This window comes from Lutzomyia longipalpis, chromosome 2 (genome assembly GCF_024334085.1).
Source record: "Lutzomyia longipalpis isolate SR_M1_2022 chromosome 2, ASM2433408v1".
Taxonomy (NCBI): domain Eukaryota; kingdom Metazoa; phylum Arthropoda; class Insecta; order Diptera; family Psychodidae; genus Lutzomyia; species Lutzomyia longipalpis.
This window is the reverse complement of record NC_074708.1, coordinates 21,691,515-21,711,031: the sequence shown is the minus strand read 5'-3', so window position 1 is coordinate 21,711,031 and position 19,517 is coordinate 21,691,515. Positions and strand designations below refer to the sequence as shown.

The 19,517-nt window shown below is 35.8% G+C and overlaps 3 protein-coding genes across 4 annotated transcripts; 1 reads left to right on the top strand and 2 right to left on the bottom strand.

The window, feature by feature from the left end:
• Positions 1 to 470: 470 nt before the first annotated feature.
• LOC129789544 (glycolipid transfer protein A) lies at positions 471 to 16,003 on the bottom strand. 2 transcript variants are annotated; one of them, XM_055826403.1, is made up of 6 exons: positions 15,919 to 16,003; positions 5,450 to 6,159; positions 5,263 to 5,318; positions 4,722 to 4,837; positions 1,203 to 1,344; positions 471 to 730 (listed from the first exon to the last, which is right to left on the bottom strand). In XM_055826403.1, the coding sequence occupies exons 2-6, from the start codon at positions 5,562 to 5,564 to the stop codon at positions 563 to 565; spliced, it is 597 nt and encodes a 198-aa protein (XP_055682378.1). In that variant the 5' UTR covers positions 5,565 to 6,159; positions 15,919 to 16,003; the 3' UTR covers positions 471 to 562. The 2 variants fall into 2 exon arrangements, with proteins under 2 accessions (XP_055682378.1, XP_055682379.1); XM_055826404.1 differs by lacking the exon at positions 15,919 to 16,003 and adding an exon at positions 15,652 to 15,760.
• On the bottom strand, positions 12,399 to 15,970 carry LOC129789541 (uncharacterized). The gene is made up of 2 exons (XM_055826391.1): positions 15,249 to 15,970; positions 12,399 to 13,675 (listed from the first exon to the last, which is right to left on the bottom strand). The coding sequence occupies exons 1-2, from the start codon at positions 15,788 to 15,790 to the stop codon at positions 12,814 to 12,816; spliced, it is 1,404 nt and encodes a 467-aa protein (XP_055682366.1). The 5' UTR covers positions 15,791 to 15,970; the 3' UTR covers positions 12,399 to 12,813.
• A 1,494-nt stretch (positions 16,004 to 17,497) lies between the features above and the next one.
• On the top strand, positions 17,498 to 18,987 carry LOC129789542 (p21-activated protein kinase-interacting protein 1-like). The gene is made up of 2 exons (XM_055826392.1): positions 17,498 to 17,660; positions 17,734 to 18,987. Exons 1-2 carry the CDS (start codon positions 17,586 to 17,588, stop codon positions 18,973 to 18,975), a joined length of 1,317 nt encoding a protein of 438 aa, XP_055682367.1. The 5' UTR covers positions 17,498 to 17,585; the 3' UTR covers positions 18,976 to 18,987.
• Positions 18,988 to 19,517: the final 530 nt, after the last annotated feature.

Here is a 19,517-nt window from a genome sequence, read left to right as displayed (position 1 = left end):
ATTTGCACAAAATTTCAGCATCGTCAAAGTCTCATCAAAGTGCAAAATTTTGTTGAATACACCATTCTCTCGGGAATCATTAAATTTCAATGTACTACGGGAGCTAACTTATACATAAGTACATAAAATATAGGTAGTAGATACTTACTTGAATCAAGGCAAAAAGATAAAAACCACCACCACAACCACCCCCAACCAATATGTTCAAGTGCTGAAAGTGGTTTAGTTAATTAATTTGTACAAAAGTTGATAGAGTGGCCCTTTAGCGTTCAACACAGGGCACTCCCATAGAACAATATTGCTGATGCTAAATCCAAAACTAATCATAAAACTTTAAATTAACAATTTATCCTAACACAGCAGAAAATATATGAAGCTCTGTAATATGATTAAATTGCTGTATAGCGACGAGAGATGAAAATTTGCAACTTCAGACTTTATTAATTTATCAAAGTACAAAAGATCAAGAGAGGTGCTATTATATTATTTATTGTCAACCTTTGGACATACGTATGATTTACTTTATTTTTCATCTTTTACTTTAAAAATATATATAAAAGTATCACGCTTTTTTCGTTGAATGCAAACTATGGGCTGTGTAGAGGTTATTTAGTCGCTGCAAATGCGCACGGAGAGGTAAAAGGAACATTTCTAGGTATTGCATGTTTTCTGAATGTTTTGCTCCTTGTCCAAATAATTGGCTTCTTGTTGGTACCCATCGATAAATTACCTTTATGTTGGAGAAAAAATATTGTAAGAAAATTTAAAAAAAAAATCTGTCAAGGGGTAAACAGCTACAAGAAAAAGTAACATAAATCGTGAATTTACAAATATTTAGTAAATAAGGACAATGAAAGGAAAGGATGTTGCTTAGAAGAAGCCTCTCAGAGTTCTAAACCTAGATACTTTCTAAGTCTATTGTAGATTCTTCTAACATCGTCATTGTTTTATTTTATATAAAAAAAAATAGTCAAATATCTAAAATAAAATCTGTATTTTGTTGCCCTACGCTGTACGAAAAAAATATTTCGTGAATATGAGCAGAGCATGTACAAAACATTAAATCAGGCCTCAGCTGTTTACCCCTCGAAGTATATGATGATAAATAGCAGAAAAACTTCTCATAAATTATAAAACGCAACTTATTATTTTTGCTTTTTTTCTATGTTAGTCTAAAGTTTACGATTATTCCATATACGTACGGAAAATGCTTCTTGGACAATCCACCCGTGGTATGGCTGCAGGGTGCATTTGTATGCATCGCGGATGTGTTGTCTTAAATCTTCCTGTTTGGAATTGTCGTTGAGAATGTTGGTGAAAAATGCCTCAATCATTTCCAATGCTCTGCAAATACAAGATTTTAAAGTATGTTTGGTAAACGGAAATACTTTTGAATATATACAACATCGATTATATATTCAATAGAGGAACCCATAGGATGCCATATAAGATGATTCCATGCAGAATCAATCTTATCGCCTCTTTCACATGTAGCACCATCTCCGCAGAGCACACACCATATCGCATAGACGTTCCGCCACTTTTCCTTCTTTTCCTTATCACGCGATTTTTTGGGGAATTGACGACGACAATATTTCAGCCACTTCCCGAAAAACGACGACACACTTTTATCTATTCACCGTGGAAATGCTGAAAACTTTGTTCATCCCCTAATGGGATTTCATGCTTACTTTTCGCTATATACCATACCCACCCACAATCCATCTCGTCTCCCGCACAATCCACTTTTTCGAGAGATGTTTCCCTTCTTGCGAATTAAAGAGTGCACAAACACCGCCCCCGCACATAGAGTTCATAGGAAAAGAAGCATTGGCTCAAGTACCCAAAAGTGCTCCATATAAGCGCGCGACTTTCCGTAACGAAAACCCATAAACACCACCTGTAGGCGGATTCAGCACGCGTCACGCTATGTCGGTATGAGAATACCGAAAAAAATTTTCACTGCACAAATGCCCTATATCGGTACCGATATAGACTACCGATATAGAGTACCGACATAGCGTGACGCGTGCTGAATCCGCCTACTGTTTTCCGCATCACCACCAAGATAGCCCACCACCGCCCTCTCGATCCACCCTTCGGGGAGCAACCACCTAATTCCCTAATTATTTTTACACACACACTTTTCTCTCTCCTTTGGGAAATGGCAAAATAAAACCTCCCACCTAGTTTTTGGGGGGATTACCGCGTGAGATAATCGGAGACAAAATGAGCCAACATGACATAGAGTTAGAAGGTATTTTTCCGCAGGGTTAGCAGATAGAGTGATGGTGATCAGGAGTCAAATTTAAAGGGTATTATTTGGCTTAAAATCCTCACAAACCACATCACTCTGAACCAAATCGCCAACGCACTGTTTCTAAAACTTTTTTGTTGAAAAAAATTATGTGTCAAAATTAAGAATTTTATTTAATTAAACCAAATTGATAAATATTCTTTATTAAAAATGCAAACACAAGGTAAACAAACTGATATCCAAGATTAACCAAGACAACAAGTTCTGCGATTTTTTCATTATGAAGAATTATTAAAAAAAAAAACCGTAAGATTGTACGGTATTTAGCCAAAATGAAGAATAATAGACCGCAGTCTTTTATTTTCTCAGACAGTACGACCACAAAAGCTTTTTGTCCTCTGAGTAAAATTTAATTACAATGTGTGGCGTACACACGGTAATAGCCACAATTATAGAGGTCAAAAAAATATATAATTCACAAACTATAAAATAAAATGTCGAAAGTTAGAAAAAACGTAATTTTTAAGCTATAATAAAATATAAAAAATACTAAATACATTTCTGACTTTGTCTCTTATTACAATAATGTTAGAACGCATTCTAAAAACTTGCGAAACTAAGTTTTGAAGAGTGAAAAAGTTAATTTCTTTTTAATTGAAAAACTTCCATAAATATTGTTGCCGACGTCCTAAACACTTAAGACTCAAGCATAGTTCGGTATAATTCTTGCAGGAATATTATACTTTATAGTTGTGGAAATTTACATGTTTCCGATAAACTTCGGTGTCGCAACACTTCGGGATTTGCTATTCCTCTTGCTCAATGTGTGTGGAAGTAAAAGACTGGTATACTGAGAAAAGTAATTTTCTGATACAGATTTCTCTTTTAGTAGAAAACTGCCTGGTCCTAAATATACCTACTAATACCTACTGATATATGCACATAAAATTCACATTAAAAAAAAATCTTAAATCTGACAATTTTATTTTACCCTAAATGATAATGCGAATTTTATAAATCGCCTTGATTAAACATACTGAGGTGGATTATTGATAAGGAGACAATCAGTACTAATTCACTCTTACTAATGTGATTTAATCGAGTAGATAAGCACGATTAATTTGTTGCTTATACGTGTATTTACATGGAAAATTTTAGAAATGAAGAACAAATTGTATAGAGAAAAAAAAACATAATTTTGATATTCAATAAAGGACCTTTCTTTGTAGTGTAGTGGATAATAAATCCATAGACAATTATTTAGTATTTATGCTCCCAACCATCATGAGCATGTGTAATGGGCAAATTTTGGGAAGCACTGTTTTCCCCAACCGTAACAGAGAGTGACACTAAAGTGATCCCCCCAATATTGCAGAGGAAAAGCTTCTACATATATGTTTGCGGAGTGTGGGTGGTGTGTATGAGACAAAACCTCGTAGTTGAAAGTAGCATCCAGGAAGTGTCTTAATCTAAGTTTAATGGAACTGATATTTCTCTCGTGTGTTGTCTCCATATATAGATTTCCTTCGCATAATGGTTTTATGTGAATCACCATGGATGGTTCCCAGCACCAAAAGCTCCCATATACAAGTGTTGGGAGTTTTGATAACATACTAACCACACTGTGTAAGTATAAAACCAGCTAATTCGTCTCTGCATCTCCCTCTTTATTGGGGTTTTTACTCACATAGCAAAAAAACAGCCATGGAGGAGTGAGACACTTTTCGAGATCTTCTTTTGCACCCTCCACACACATACACATAGCACAGCAATCTGCCCATCTCACAAACACCCCTATGGCATGGTGTATATGACCTCTGACATACTCTTTCATTTATTCTCTCATGTCAACTATTCTCGACCCCGTACCATGTACCCACCCGCCTCAACTCAAGATCCCCATCTATTTTCCACCCTCAATCTTGCCACATTTTAATAGAAAGCTCCCCCCGACTTGTCCGCTTTTTCCTCCATCCCAGGCCATCCATTAAGTCTGGGGGTGAGCTTTTCCTGGTGGTTGTAGTATGTAGAACCATCCACGAACTGTGAGCGCAAATTCATCCTACGATCTAAGCCCCCACCCCCAGAGACACCGTCTTAGATGATGACGACCACACGACAACAAGAGAAAGTGTGCGGTTTTCCCTGAATGTATGTAAATCTTATCAAATTTATCATTCACCCACCCAAAAACTTTCATCTCTCCTCCCCCCCCACCACTCATCCATGGCCATCATCCCCAGAGGACCCGCACATAACCCACGCAAAACTCACCCCCACCCACTGCCAAACAGAAGGCAATTTTGCTGGTCTTTTGCGGATATAAAGGCAATTTTTAGCACCCACAGGAGAGTATATCTGCGGCAAAAGCAATATAATTGTCATAATGTGCCAAAGTGTGTAATTGCTCTGGTACCAATGCGGGTGCTCTGGTGGAGGGAAACATCCCTCATCGTCGTCTTACCTTTTCAGCCATAGTAGTGGTTCAACAATTAATCGTCTGTTTCTCGCATCATTCACAAGCATATCGTCGAGAAACTGATTCCCCATCTTGTCCTGAATATAGTGTTTATGGAGTTTCTGGGGTGAAATAAAGTATATTTTATTTTATTATGCAGCACAATTTACTATTCAATAGGGAATGCTGTAATAATTTGGGATATTTCATGGAGAAATTAATCAAAACTATTTAATTTTCAAATATTTTAGAATTTCTTTGTATATAGAATCAATCAAGAATTTATTTAATAAAATTTTTCATTTTGAAAAAAAAAATTCCCACAAATTATGACTCAATGCTTAGAAAATTCCCCCCAAAATAGAATTACAAAATTTTATCACATGTGCTTTATCTTATCTAGGTGTGAGACATGTCTCAGCTGTCCTATGTAAAAGCTCTTGTGTGTTATCAGTCGCACGCTGGTACGTGAATTTAAATGATTCTGCATTTGTTTTGAATTTTCAACATGAACTCATCCCTAAAATCATGCACAACCCCAACAAACCTCAATATTGCCATTCATGTCATACACCACGGGTTTGAAGAGCTTCCCAAATGATTCTGCCAAATAAACAAGTTAATTAATTAGGGGGAGAGTGAGTGAAAAATCACATATGGCTTTATCACGCTATACAGCACTCTCGTTTTTTTTTTTCACCCCTGCTGCTATGTATGCAAAATGTATTACTTACCAAAAGCAGCAACAACCTCCCGGGATGCATTTAGAAAATGAATCGTATTGATTTTGTCGTTCGCGGGTAAATCTGGATATCCTTTAACGGTCTTCATTGATAATTTGGGTTCCATTTTTCACGAAGGCAGCCCTATATTATGTATATGGTTACGTTGAAAGTTTGAAAGTTCACAAGCACATTAATAGTATTGAAGGCACTCTCTTTTAGGAGTTGAATGGGGGTGGTGAAATCAGGCAGAAGAGAGGGCTGACGATATCCTTTTGTGTGATAAATTAGTTGCACTCAATATTCGAAAATGTCGTCTCACTGATGGAACTATTACTGTATTTCAATTAAATTACTTCAATTCTTTTCAAGAGAACTTTATTCACAACGAACTAAAAAAAACGTCTCAATTGCACTAAATTCACTTTTCAACTGATTGACTGACAATCCTTGTGGGCACTTTATCGCTAATTTTGTGTTTTTTATTTCTTGGTTAAGCTCTTATGTATTGGGATAGAGATAGAGAGGCAAACATGACATAAAAGTGTGTGTTATCACAGTTTGTTTTTATATAATGGAAAATCTCACTATATGGTGAATTTCACGCCAGTCTCTCTCTCTAAGTATTGTGAACCCCATATGGTTAATTTCATCGAATTATCACAGACATTCTCACGTGTATAAAAGCCTCGCAGGTAGAAGGTAATTTTCCTTGTAGAAGCCTAAAAATAAAATTAGAAAGAAACAATAGAAGAAAATGGAAGAAATGGAAAAGAGAGAAAAGGTGGGAGAAAACAGGCAATAAATGATAATATATCGAAATAATAATTCATGGATATAAATTTGGAAATGGACACATTTATGATAAGGAATGTGTTATTCATTCAGACAAAAATTGGATATCCTTGAGATGAGCCACCGTCGTAACCCCTCGAGTTTCTCCTAATGGCTTCCCATTTACTGTCTCCCCGAGTTTTCCCAAGGAATTACCAATAAAGCAAATTTTCTCTCCACGCAGAAACCCTCACACACAGCGGAATAAACATTTGCGAGAGAAATCTTTAGTTTTCATCATATTTAATCATCCACACCACAAGGGTGGAAAATGGAGGGGAAATGTGTATGTGAAGGAATGAAAATGAGTTAATTAATTTTAATTTCTCTATTTTCTCACTCATCAATGCTCTTGTGCGTGAAAGATGATTTACCTGGTAAGACGATGCTGCACTTTGCATCTTCTTTCTCATATATCTTCCACCCCATTTCCATCTTACAGTGGAGGAATCAAATATGATTTTATGCTTATTTTGCATAAAATTAAACATTTGTCTAGCGAATAACATTTACCTACTTTTAATAGCAAGAGCAACGATTTCAAATAAAATGTAATTAATATAACACCTGCTCCCTACACTAATAAGGCCTGTCTAAACTAATTAAAAGCCATTAAAAAATTTAGAAACTTAGAATCTTTTGTAATGTTTCTCTCTAAATATATTCTATAATGCGAAACTTCAATTGAAAAACAACGTCTAGCACACATCTCTTTTAGAAACCAGCTGCTAAGTGATAGTGGTGTAGCCAGGGAGAGTATTTAGGTATCTAAACAGTCTAAAACTTTTGGTTTCAACTTAGAAACCAAAAAAAACTGTTTAGGAACTTTGGTTAGAAGTTTCGAACGTTAGAAAAATTAATGTCAAGCTTTAAAATAAACTTCAAACAATATGATTAATATCAAATATTGCAAAATGTACGGTAAACGTTAAAACAAGGACATAAAAATAAATATGAAACGCAAGATTAAAAATGTGTTAGAAAATAAACGTCAATCGCTAGAAAAAAAGCGTAATTTCTCCGATAGTAAACATAATCTTGGGAAAAGAAACGTCTGACGTTACAAAAACAACACTTAAGACTAGAAAAGTAAAGTCAAATATTTGAAATATTAAACCAATAAAAGTTAGAATTGCAAAATTGTCAAATGCTGCTAATTCGATAGGAACCTTTTAGCTATTTATTATTTTGACCATTTTTAACGCTCTTCGAATACATAAAAGTTTTCATAAAACACGCCATTTGAATAGATTTCTGACTACACCCCTGCCAAATGATTTTTGTTTTCGGCAAAATCTATATAATACCAAGTCATATGTATATATGGGGAACATTTTCATTATCTTGCAAATTACCAAAATTTCCAAACTTCCAGATTAATATTTCGCAAATACTGCCGAAAAGCAATTAAAGCCCAATTTAGTTGTCTATTTAGTTAGACTGTTCTTTAGTCCTTAAACACGATGCCACGCTCCAATACACTTCTTAATATGTTACCCAAATATTCGCGTACGTGAGCATTCATGAGTGGAAATTAAATTTCTAAAAGGGGGAAATACACACGTAATTTAATTTGTAGGTACAACTCCCCAAAAATACTTCATTATACCAAATGCATCCTACCCTCATCCACCCTTCCCTTACATTTTGTTTTGGGTGTGGGTGGGTTTGAAATAGTTGAGTGTTTATTGTACTTAAGTATATTTTATGAGTGGTGCTTATAAATTAAAGGGTAGGAAAGGGTTTTAAGTTGAAACTATTTCACTATGTGAGACGCTAGAGTGGTCTAATTTAATTTTCTAAGCGAAATTTTCCCTTTATTGGCTCTAAAGAGATTGAGTTTCCCAAACTCGTGCACTCTCTGCATCCAATTTAACCACAATTTGCACGTACAAACGAAACACCAACCCACCAAAGACGCTCTAAGTCAACTGAGGAGCTGGTGGAGTCCTCAAATGTGCAATTATGTTGACTTCAAGTGCACTTTCAATAAAGTAATTTGATATATTTTCTTCTCTAGACCACCATTTGGGTTCAATGTGCCCTCTCATGCCGGAAGACAACACGCATTAGGCTTCGATAGTGTTGTAGAAATTCACAAAAGGTAATTGTAATTTAACGAAATTTCTATTAAAATTCTCATTCTTTTTTTTTCAATTTTTCTAGGATATTTTCCTTGAAAGGAAACTTATATATTTTTATCTTATATGATAATAAAAAGGTTTCATTTTGGAAGAAAATATATTTAAAAAAAAATTTAAAAGTACTATATATTATGTATATATGTATGTATTCATGTATTCAAATAAGGATAGCTAGCGTCAGGTACCTCAAATCTAAATCGAATAAAAGTTATCCTAAAAACATATTTAAAAAAAATCATTTTGAGCTTCAAAATTTTTTAAGTTTTTTTTTAACTAATAAAGAGATACTTCAGACTTTAAAATTAAGTATTACAAACACTGCTAAAAAATAAAAAAAATAGTTTTTTATACTCTTATTCATTGCTTGAAAAGATATGGACCGCTTTTATAGGTTTGGCCCATAGGAAGGGTCAATCTTATCTTGACTACCCTATATAGGAATTAAACGAAAGCACTATTTCTCTTTAAAAAAAAAATGAAAAGAAAAATTTCAAAATTTTCCCCATGAATGATTGAACCTTTGTAATTTTCAACACGTCGAATATCTATGTACAGTGTTGTGGTACGATTGATGGTAGAATGTCTAGTGTTGCGTCATCACAAATACCACGACGACGACACCCCGTCAAAGACGGCATGGGGAGTGGGGTGAAAGACAATTCAATAAGTAGCAGGAGGGTCGGTGACACAAGAGCAATGGGTAATGTCTGGGCCTAACTAACTTCACCTCCAACATTCCGAGCATGTACATATTTTACTATGTAAAATGTAGATTATATATGTCTATGCAAATATTTGATTCTCTGTACCGCAAGCACCCTCAGTGTATTGTATATTATTGAACCGGGGAATTAATTAAAGTTGCAAATTTAGGTTTTCCGCAATTAGTTACCAACATAGATTCACGGTACGGTGATATGGGACCAACTCGTCCCCCTCCACTACCCTATATACCCTTTAGTATTATAGTTGAAGGCGGCGTGTTGGCGCGAAGATACCGGCACAAGTGAAGGAGGACTAACCAGTTTAAAGTTTATCATCTACACACTCCGCAGGCATGGAAGGAAAATGTATGTTATATAGATTTTATATATTACATATACGTTGATAGAATTCTACCCCTACCTTACACCAAAAGGAGGGGTTTCCCAGATGAAAATGCTACCTCAACAGCGATTGTAAAGCCCCACCAAAAATATGATGGAGGAAATTCCCTACACATAAATGTATTAAAGAAGCTATATCAGTTTCACCAAAATTATCGAATGTCTCTTCAATACATAATGTACGTTACTATACATTGTGAATCATGACGACATTTGTATTTCTTTTCATTTCCGAAACTTCATGTGAGACATTCCAGTTATCTTTGCAAATTCGTCAATTTATATCAGCTATGTATACGTACACATACATTTATTAATTTTTTTAATAAGTGTTTAATGCTTTTTGTTTAAATAAAACTCCTATATTTACATAAAGATAAATAAATTCAAGGTTTAAATGAAAATAAGACGTTTTAGGCATATTTATGAAGCAAACTTATTAGCTTATCATAAGTCATCACGGTCTATTTGCTCTTTAAAAAATAAATTCATCCGCTGCTTTTTAGATTCAAATGCATACACTGGTGCTCCGTATTACATAATAATACAGAACATTGAATAAAAAACATTTTCTTGTGCAACATACAATTATGTTTTAATAACAGCAGCCAATATACTGGCAGGCTATGGCGTTAATGCTTAAAACTTGTGGTGATATGCATTTACATCCGGTGTAATCTATAATAATTTAAGTACCGGTAATAAGTTATACAATAATAGGAAGTTTCTCTTGTGAGAAAATCAGTCAACTTAATGGTAAAAGCAGCAAAGTGATCCCTTAAACATTCTCTATATAGGGAAAATGTTGAAATTGCGTACCCAACTCAAAGGAAACAAACTTGGTGGAAAGTACAAAATTTCCTCATAACTTTTGTGCATGTATGATTTTGAAAACTTTCACTATCGCGAACTTTACTTTGAGATGCAGCAATTGTAGGGGGAGAAGGGACATTTTTGGCTTTTCAATGTATTTATTAGTTGGTATACCACAATCGTGGCATACCAAGTATTGTAATCATCGGAAAAACCGACCACCTAAGATCCTAAGATAGATACTAAGATCAAACTTAGTATGAGCACGTTTTAGACTTCCCACATTACGAAAATGGCGGTGGAAAATTTTTGATCAGAGACTTCCGGTTTGAAGCTTTCTATAGAAATGTGGGTGTAAAATTTCATTTTTTCGCATTTTTCAAAATCCAAGATGGCCGCCGTCCGCCATTTTGAAATACCGTCAACCACTTCCCTTATAGCTAGAGGTCTGAAATTTTAGTATGTTGTAGTGCTAAGTGAGACGTTTTCATCGATAATTCATACTTGAAAATCGGTCAAGCCGTTTAGCAAATATGGCGACTTAAAGAAAAGTGTTTTTTCGAAATAACTTGAGAACGGCTTGACCGATTTCGACCATCTTGGTATCAAATGAAAAGTTTCGATAAGCCCTACAACTGTCTAGAACATTCCAAGTTTAAAAAACATCCGCAAGAGGCGCTAAAAACCAAAACAAAAATTGCCTAACTTTAAGGGGCAATATCTCCGAATCCCCATTAGAAAAATCTTTTAAATTTTGATATGTTGTAGCCTGACTCAATATCTTTCATCAGTCCGAAAATGAAGAAAATCTATGTCGCCGTTTAGAAGATATGGTCATTTGAAAAATTCTTGAAGTTGAAAAGTTCTAAGAGCCATATCTCTTTAACGGTCTCTCCGAATTGATCAATTTGGTATCAAATTAAAGGTTTTGCAAAACTCTACAACTTTTTTGAACATTAAAAACATCTAGAACCATTCCTTGAGGACAAAAAGTCCAAAAAACTGTTTTGATCAAACAAATATCCGCCATTTTTGTTCTAGATGTGACCTTGAAAATTATTGAAATTTATGTCAATTTATAGCCTATTTCAATACCTTTCCAAAAATTGTCAAGAAATTTCTGTATGTGCAATAGAACTTGAGATATAACCATTTTTGTCTTTCGAATTGATGAATTTCATAAAAAAAATCACCTTTGCCTACTAATACTACTTAAAAATTAAATTACAACGCATAGACTGACCCATCCGCGTTGTGGTATACCAACTCTAATAACTGGACGCGTTATGATTGACTTTCTGAGTATTTTGCACCTCTTTTGGGGCTTCTTTTGCATCACCCCTTGAGAGTTTTATTTAGTTCGTCTTTGTTTTTGAAGATACCGGCGAGATTGCCATGGGTGGGTGCTACATTTTAAAAGTCTCTAGCATTGCAAACAGATAGAGCATTAGTTTGTTAACAATTTATGCAGAAATCCTCCTTCTGTCATCCTGTGAGAATTTCTCTGGTATGAGGGAGTCGTCATATCATTTACAAGTGCATAGAAATATTTTACTGATAGCATTCTTCCATCTTTCTCATCTCAACACACCGAGAGCCATTTCCTCCGAGAGTTGTCTCCTGGGTTTCCATACAACACAGTCCAAGATGACATGATGGGTATGAGTGTGGGAGCTAAAAACTTTTCCTCGGGAATGCACAATGTCTTGTCTTGCAAAAAAACTTGAAAAACAAGCGCGAGAGAAAAGCACGACAAGTATTTCTGATTGATTCTACGAAATTGCTTTTGATATTCGTTTGTGAAACATGACATAGAGACGCATTGCTTTCCCGTCTTCACATCCAATAATATTTCACGGAAAGCAGGTGATCTCCGGGTTCTTATATCTTCATGACTCCACCTCCTTATCTATGTATATCCTCTACCATCTATCCGATATCTGGCCGATTAAATAAATTCTATTGTGTACACACCCATTGTCTTCTGTTGTGCCTGTAAATGAAATTCTTGAGAGGAAACAATGATTCTTCGTCCTTTCATCATTCTCAGAAAATCCTCTGATGTGGTTTTGATAAAGAATTTATTAGATTTTATCTTGTAATCTATCAAACAGTCTTATATGTTGTTGACTTTAGCGAATTCTCTAATTATTTCGGAATATTTAAGAATTTTCATTTGAAATGTTTTATCCGGTATTATATGATTTTCCATTATCTTGCAATATGGGGTGACTTAGCTCAATAAACTAAGGGGCAAATTTAGCTCCAGATATTTTCAACTAGTTGATCGTCCCTATAGCCCTTTTATTCAACCCCTAGAACCCCGGAGGCCCTAAAGAAACAATTAACAGATAATCTGCTCAGTAATGTAGGATAAAATTATAACACCAAGGATCAATATAAATTTATTGTAATATTTTGTATTTATTTTAATCTTCTTTCAGTAATAAAATAATATCTTTGTTATATGTCAGTGCAATTAGTTAAATGTTTCGGTTAAAATGTTGCCAAAGGCATCAATGCAGAATATCGTGCACTTCATCAGTTGAATATGCGACGGAATAGAGAAATAAATATTATTTGTGCTTTCCGATGTGGAAATAATCCAGTAGCGTTCAACGAGACCCGAAGCACTTCGCATTTCCACCAGTCGAAGGGGATATTTGCCACAAATTTCCCTTGTATCGGCATTAAAAGCTAATCCTGCGTCTAATTGTGGTTCTCGGGATTCATTGAACCATTTGTGAGTGTCGAGGAGAGTCAGGCAATTTTCCGTGAAGTAAACACCATTCGAATGGGACATTGCGCTGAAAGCTGCAGCCATACCCCCGGGATGTCTAACAATCGTACACCTTGTCCCTCGTCCCGTGGGCACATGGCGTTTGGGGACATTTCCATATTGCCCATGAAAGTCCTTCAGTGTTAGCATCTGATCCACTCTATCACAATTGCTACCCATGATACCCTCGCTACAGTGAGCGAGATCAAAAATGTGACCCATTTCGTGCAAAAGTACCCCGATGGTTGTTGCAAAGCACCCCCCATACGTCCTGCGGTACGCACTGTTGTCCATTAATTCATCCAGTGGTACCTTAGTCTCATCCTCGAGGCACCGACGTACATCACAAATACGTTCGGGCCAGGAAAAGAGGCAACCTGTGCCAAGGAGCGCTAAGCCACCACTTCCAAGGGCAGCATTTGCAACTGTGGCTGCCTGAATGCTCTCATACGTGTAGGCTGGATCTTTCGTGCCACAGTAGCGAGTGCATCCGATAAAAGCCACAAATTTGCGGTTCTGACAGTCCGGCATCCGGTCGATAAGCTCTCGAGCGAAGAAAGACCTGCATCAGCAACAATTTGCGTTTGCCAAAGCGCTTGCAATTGATTCAACCACGTGGAGTTCGCACCCATTTATTTTTTAAAAAAAAATTCTTTGGCAGCACTTTTTACAATTTATTTATTTATTTTAGATCTCTTCTTAGATAGTTTTTTTTAATTTATTTTTTTTTATTACTAAATGAAGATTAAATAAAATAATTATTGAATCGTGATTTTAAAAAAAAGTTAAAAAAATAGAGCAATTAAATACTCAGAATTAGATTTTTTTGGGATTCTAGAAAATACTTGCTGAAATATTCTCTAGGAGCACTGAATAAACATTGTGATACAAAGACTTGAACGTTTCAACGTTTCATGTTGCATGCGGTCTCCAATAAAACATTTTTTTTATGAATTTGATTTTACAATTACGTTCTTAACTGCTAAAAACGATACCTAAGTTTCATATTGAAGTTTATTCTAATCTAAGATATTTAACCGTCCGTATACTGTGACCAAAACACTTACACGCATTACTATTGGGGTAGGTGAACGACCCCATAGAATTTTTCGCAAAAAAAGCAAATACTTTCGTTCAAATGAGCTTTAATAGACTTCTTGGTACTCCCTAAGTGTTTTGTCCATTTTAGAACACAAAAATAAATTTTTAAATGGATTTTTTAAATGATTTTTTCAATAATTTTTTTGAGGTTAGAATCGTCAAGAAAGAGACAAAGAGTGATAATGGAAGAAAACTGGAATAAAGACCGTTATACCAATTTTTGAATTCCCTCTTCTTACATTTTTGTTAATAACTTTTTTCCTGATGGTCGGATTGAGCTCAAATTTTTACACAATCTTCTCAGATAACCAAGGAACCTATCTCCAAAAGCTTGGTTCTATACCTCTAAGAACTAAGGCGCAATTAATCGAAATATTGCTCTGGGGTCGGTCACCTACCCCTCATAGTAAACGAAGGGTTAAACTTAATTTTTATACTTCAGTATTTTTTAAAATATCTTTTAATGATTTTAAGGGACTAAATATTTTTCTAACACTGAAATATTCTAAAGAACCGTTCTAATTTCTTCCAATTAATTTCAATACAACAAATACATTTGAAGAAATCGCATCTTTATTGTATACAATTCATTAGAATTGCTACCATTTGAACAATAAGATTTTATTGCTCGTCTCACGATTCCACTGATTGCATGAAAATTCAAATTAGGGGTGGCAATAAAGGGAAATTTTTGCAACATTTTCTGCGCCCAATCAGTGTATAATTTGTTGTCATTAACCAGGGGATTGTTTATGTGAATAAAAAAAAATATCGCTCACATCTGATTTATTGCGAAATTAATTTGAAGTACCAATTGTGGGTTTGATGGGTGGGAGGGATGTGTGGGTGGTTGCGCTCTTTAATGCGCTTTAAATTACAGCATAGTAATTCAACGCGGAGAAAAGGATGAAAATGAACTCTAATTGATCCGTAGGAAAGGCTGGAATGATTTTTTTTAACTTCCATATTTTGAGGAGTTTCAGGATATAAGGTGCGAACTCCACGATACATTGAATATTGATATTGATATTAACCATAATTGACTCTCAGTCATTGTAAATGCCTCCTTGATGGTCAAATTGCTGTTGAACACCTCACAGTCCCCACTGAGATGAAAAGTCTTCCTGCCTGTGCCCCCGTGAGCCCGGAGTTTCTCCGCAAAGACCATCTGGGCCATGCGAAGGCCAACGGAAATACGCGCGCATGCATTCACAGGTGAATTTCCTTCTCTTGCCTGGAAGCACCCATCGTGATTCCTGACCACTATATAGAGCGGCGTCACAGATCGCGTATTCTTACTAACTTTATGATTAATATTAATTGAGAACACGGCATTGCAGTAGTTCAGTGTTAACTTATTGAGGCCAACATTGAGCTGCAGAAGACTTTTGAATTCCCCATTAATTCGTGACACTGCACAATTATCACGATACTCACTGTTGAGAGTGATTAAAAGGGTATTCCTTTGGCACTTTTCACTAATTTCCCCATGAATAAATAACACAGAATGAGGAATTTCTTCATTATTTTGGAGATTCTTCAGTGCAATCTGGTGTTTACCAGCAACACAACACATGATTTTTTGACATTCTTTGCAAAAAGATAAGAAAATCAGCAAATGATTCCCTTTGTGAAATATTGAATTAAATGATTATGATTATCTTAATTTATAATTAATCATTTTTAAAACTTTTCAGCACTTACTTTTCCGGCAAAAATCACATTTTCCTATAAAAACACAAAAACAAACACTGAATTGTCAATTTTTTGTCAGATGTCAGGCATCCCGTCAACCATCCCAATTGATGTAAGTTTTGGAAATCTTATGGACATTTCTATGGAGTTTTTCCATATAACCCTTTGAGGATTTTGCTGGACAAAGTGGCCAATTCGACTTTTTTCAAGTGCCACAGAATTAAAAAAAATCCACTAAATATTTCGTGATAAATTCTTCATCCTGATGTAGGGAATTTCAATTACTTCAAGTTCGCCGAAAGAAAACTTGGAAAAATATTTTCTTTTGAGAGGAAATCAAGTTCAAAGTTTTGAGGTTAGAAACCTCGATCCTCCAAATGTTAACAAGGAAGCAAAATTTTATTGTTAAAATTAATAATTGAGTTATCTTTTGTCGAGAAATGGGAATTGTCGTATTTCAGTGTCTTGACCAAAGTGACAGAACTGTAATAATTATTCATGAATAGACTACAGTACAGTATGATCTTTCGTCAAATTACTTTGCACTTGGCAATGTAACTTACTTAACTGCCAGCTGCTCTTGAATGGAAAAACATTGTGTTGCCTTTCTGAAAATGTTTTCCACAATATCTTCAGCAGTACCATGTCAAGTGTAATGTCTTCAACATTCAACACATACACTTGGAAAATGTCAATTTAACACTTGGAGGACCCAACATTCGGCTCAACGCGGAGGATCAAATTGGTACCAAATAACAGCTGATAAAATATGCTAAATAATTAATTATTATTCAGTTTATTGAACGAGAATCGAAAGTTTCACTAATTTTTGACCACTTTCAAGCATTTCTGCGTCTAATTACTATTAAATATTTAATTGAGAAAATCGTCATTAAAAAAAATTGCGTAGAATCGATGCAATCATCACAAACTTTGATTCTCCAAGTAACTTTTTAGTCACTTCTGGCAATAAAATTAGTCTATATTAATAATTTTCTCCAAGGTAAAGTGAACAAGAGTACTTTATTTGGGAAATATGGGGAAGCATAACCTCAAAACAATGGCTAAAATGTATGGGATTTTGATTGGTACTTAGTACCAATTTTATCCTCCGCATTGGGTTCTGACTTTGACCTCAATTATCTTACAAAGAAAAGTCTTTTCTCGAGATTTTCTTTGTTCTATCTGAAAGTAATCAAAATTTCCTATACATAAATGCTAAATTCATCGAGATAAGTCCAATAGATTTTGTTCTGTGACGATTCTAACCCTTTAGCGTTCAACGTGAAACATAAAACCATTGAAACATGCTCATTTTTACCACGATTTTTATTCTGTGGATGTTTTCAGAGGACTTTTCACAGTCAGAACGTCTTCTTTGGCTCTTTTTGCGTGAATTTGATGCATTAATAATAATTTTCAAATAATTGAAAAAATAAAATGTTTGACGTTTGAGACAGCGTATGACCCAAAAAACGCGAAAGGGTTAAGGTTCAAATCGGTAGCAAGTACCAGTAAAGTCCTTCAAGTGTTAAACGTCCTTTGCAGGTCTAAGATGTCTAATGACTTTTCCTAAGAATGTTCATAACTCATGTCTTCAACCGACATAATTTTTATAGGGTCAACTTTTTATTGACTCCCTCCTTGAATACATTTTAGAGAAAAAATAGATAAAAATGAGTTTGTTTGATGTGATTGTGGGCACATACGAGGAGTTCCTGTTAGGATTCACTCTTGAATCAACAGATCCGGTAATATAAAGCTATAAATTCATTGAATAATTTGTGAAATGCAGCTAACGTGACTCTAACCTCACTTTTATAGGACAAACCATCTGGGAAGTTATCAAAGATCTTTGCATCTCATTCCCATGCTGCCTCTATTCGCTGCGTTTCCGGATGTGGTGAGATTGTGGCCAGTGGAGGTGCAGATGACAAAATCTTCGTTTACAGCCTGAAGACACGTCAAGAAATTGCTATTCTGACCATTCAATCTGCCACTGTGAATACATTGGAGTTCTCACCTGATGGTAGTCATCTCTTTGCCGGATGTGCTGATGGATCAATGCTGGCGTACTCGTGTGACAACTGGGAACTTGCCCGAGAGTGGAAGGACGCCCATAAAGGTTCTGCAGTCACTCAGATTCGTATCCACCCATCAGGGAAACTCGCTCTGACTCTCGGGACGGATTTAACGCTGAGGACGTGGAATCTAGTCAAAGGACGTCAGGCATATGCTACAAATCTCAAATCAAAGCAAGAACTCGGACGGATAGTTGATTGTGTCGAATGGTCCCCGGATGGGCGGCATTTCAGTCTTTCCGGAAAGAATATCGTACAGATCTGGAGTTCAGAAGATGCATCTGTTCAGCTCACGATTGACTGCAGTTCTCGGCCTACATGTCTTGCGTGGATCACTGCAAATATCCTGGCTATTGGTATGGAGAACGGGAAGATTCTTCTTCGTGAAATTGATGGAGGATTGAAGGAAAAATCCGTGGAAGCTCATGAGAAGCGTGTAAAGGCAATCTCATGTAGAAATCCGCAGTTCCTCACCTCCGTTGGCAGTGCTGGTGATGTGACGGCGTGGGCAGTGGATCAAAAGAGCTTGGGATTGAAAAAGATTGCGTCGACAAACATCGGATGTCGCCCCACGTGCGTCTTCAGCACAGTCATCAGTGAATTTCCAGCTGTAAAGAGGGAAAATTCAGCAAAATCCCAGGAGATCATTGAAGAGAGGGATGAGGTGGAAGAAGTTGTGACAGTTGACCAGCCAAGCTCTCCAAAACCAAAAGAAGAATCTCCTGAAACCCAAAAATTGGAAGAAACAATACAAACTCCAATCATTCGGAATAGTAAGAGGAAGTCATCGATTTTCTGTCCTCCTGTGGTTTCTAGTGCTAAGAAATCCAAAAGGCGCTCCCTTAATCCCTTCAGCTCAATCACAGTTACTGATATTGAACCAGAGGACCTCAATCTATCCGTAGGAACAGTGGAAGGAAAGAAAAATAAGCTAAAGACGAAGAAAATTCAGAAAAATGCTTTATTAAATAAAACGATTAATTGAAAACTTTTTAAATGATTTTATTTCCATTATTTTTAAAGAATTTCATTGATTTTAAAACAAGTTTTCCTGAAAAAAAATCACATTTTCTCTGTTTCATTTCTACACCGTTGGTCCGATCGCGATGAAATTTGGTACAGAGGCTCCTGATACCAGGCGGTTTTCACCAACGACATTCATTTTCCGCCCGGAGCCCCCCATCGTAGCGCCCCCATATAATTTTTGTTTTTTTTTGACTACTTTTTGAAATTGGCGCCCTAAATGTAGTTCCAAAAGCAACCACTGCTACTTTTTGGCACTGTTTGCTCAAAAGAAAATGAGATGGATGCATTTTACCGCTATCCGTCTCTCTCACACTTTCAGTTTTTTACAATTTTCTCGCGTTTTCTTCCGAATTTTCCGGCCGGAAGTGGTTTTTTGTGACCAGGAAAAAGCTTTTGAATTTTTGGCATCAAAAATTCCAAAAGTCACGAAAATCCATTTCCGAGAAAAAAAAGTGCGTGTAAAATCCCCAACCGTCAAAATTTCCGCAAGCCCCAAATTCC

Coding starts and splice junctions, on each gene's coding strand:
- LOC129789544 (XM_055826403.1), bottom strand. CDS start 5,564: ATGGAACCCAAATTATCAATGAAGACCGTTAAAGGATATCCAGATTTA. Junction 1,345..4,721: donor CCACTACTATGGCTGAAAAG/GTAAGACGACGA, acceptor TTGTATTTGCAG/AGCATTGGAAATGATTGAGG. Junction 731..1,202: donor TTGTCCAAGAAGCATTTTCC/GTACGTATATGG, acceptor TCCAACATAAAG/GTAATTTATCGATGGGTACC.
- LOC129789541 (XM_055826391.1), bottom strand. CDS start 15,790: ATGTGTTGTGTTGCTGGTAAACACCAGATTGCACTGAAGAATCTCCAA. Junction 13,676..15,248: donor ATGACTGAGAGTCAATTATG/GTTAATATCAAT, acceptor TTGCTGATGCAG/GTCTTTCTTCGCTCGAGAGC.
- LOC129789542 (XM_055826392.1), top strand. CDS start 17,586: ATGAGTTTGTTTGATGTGATTGTGGGCACATACGAGGAGTTCCTGTTA. Junction 17,661..17,733: donor CTCTTGAATCAACAGATCCG/GTAATATAAAGC, acceptor TCACTTTTATAG/GACAAACCATCTGGGAAGTT.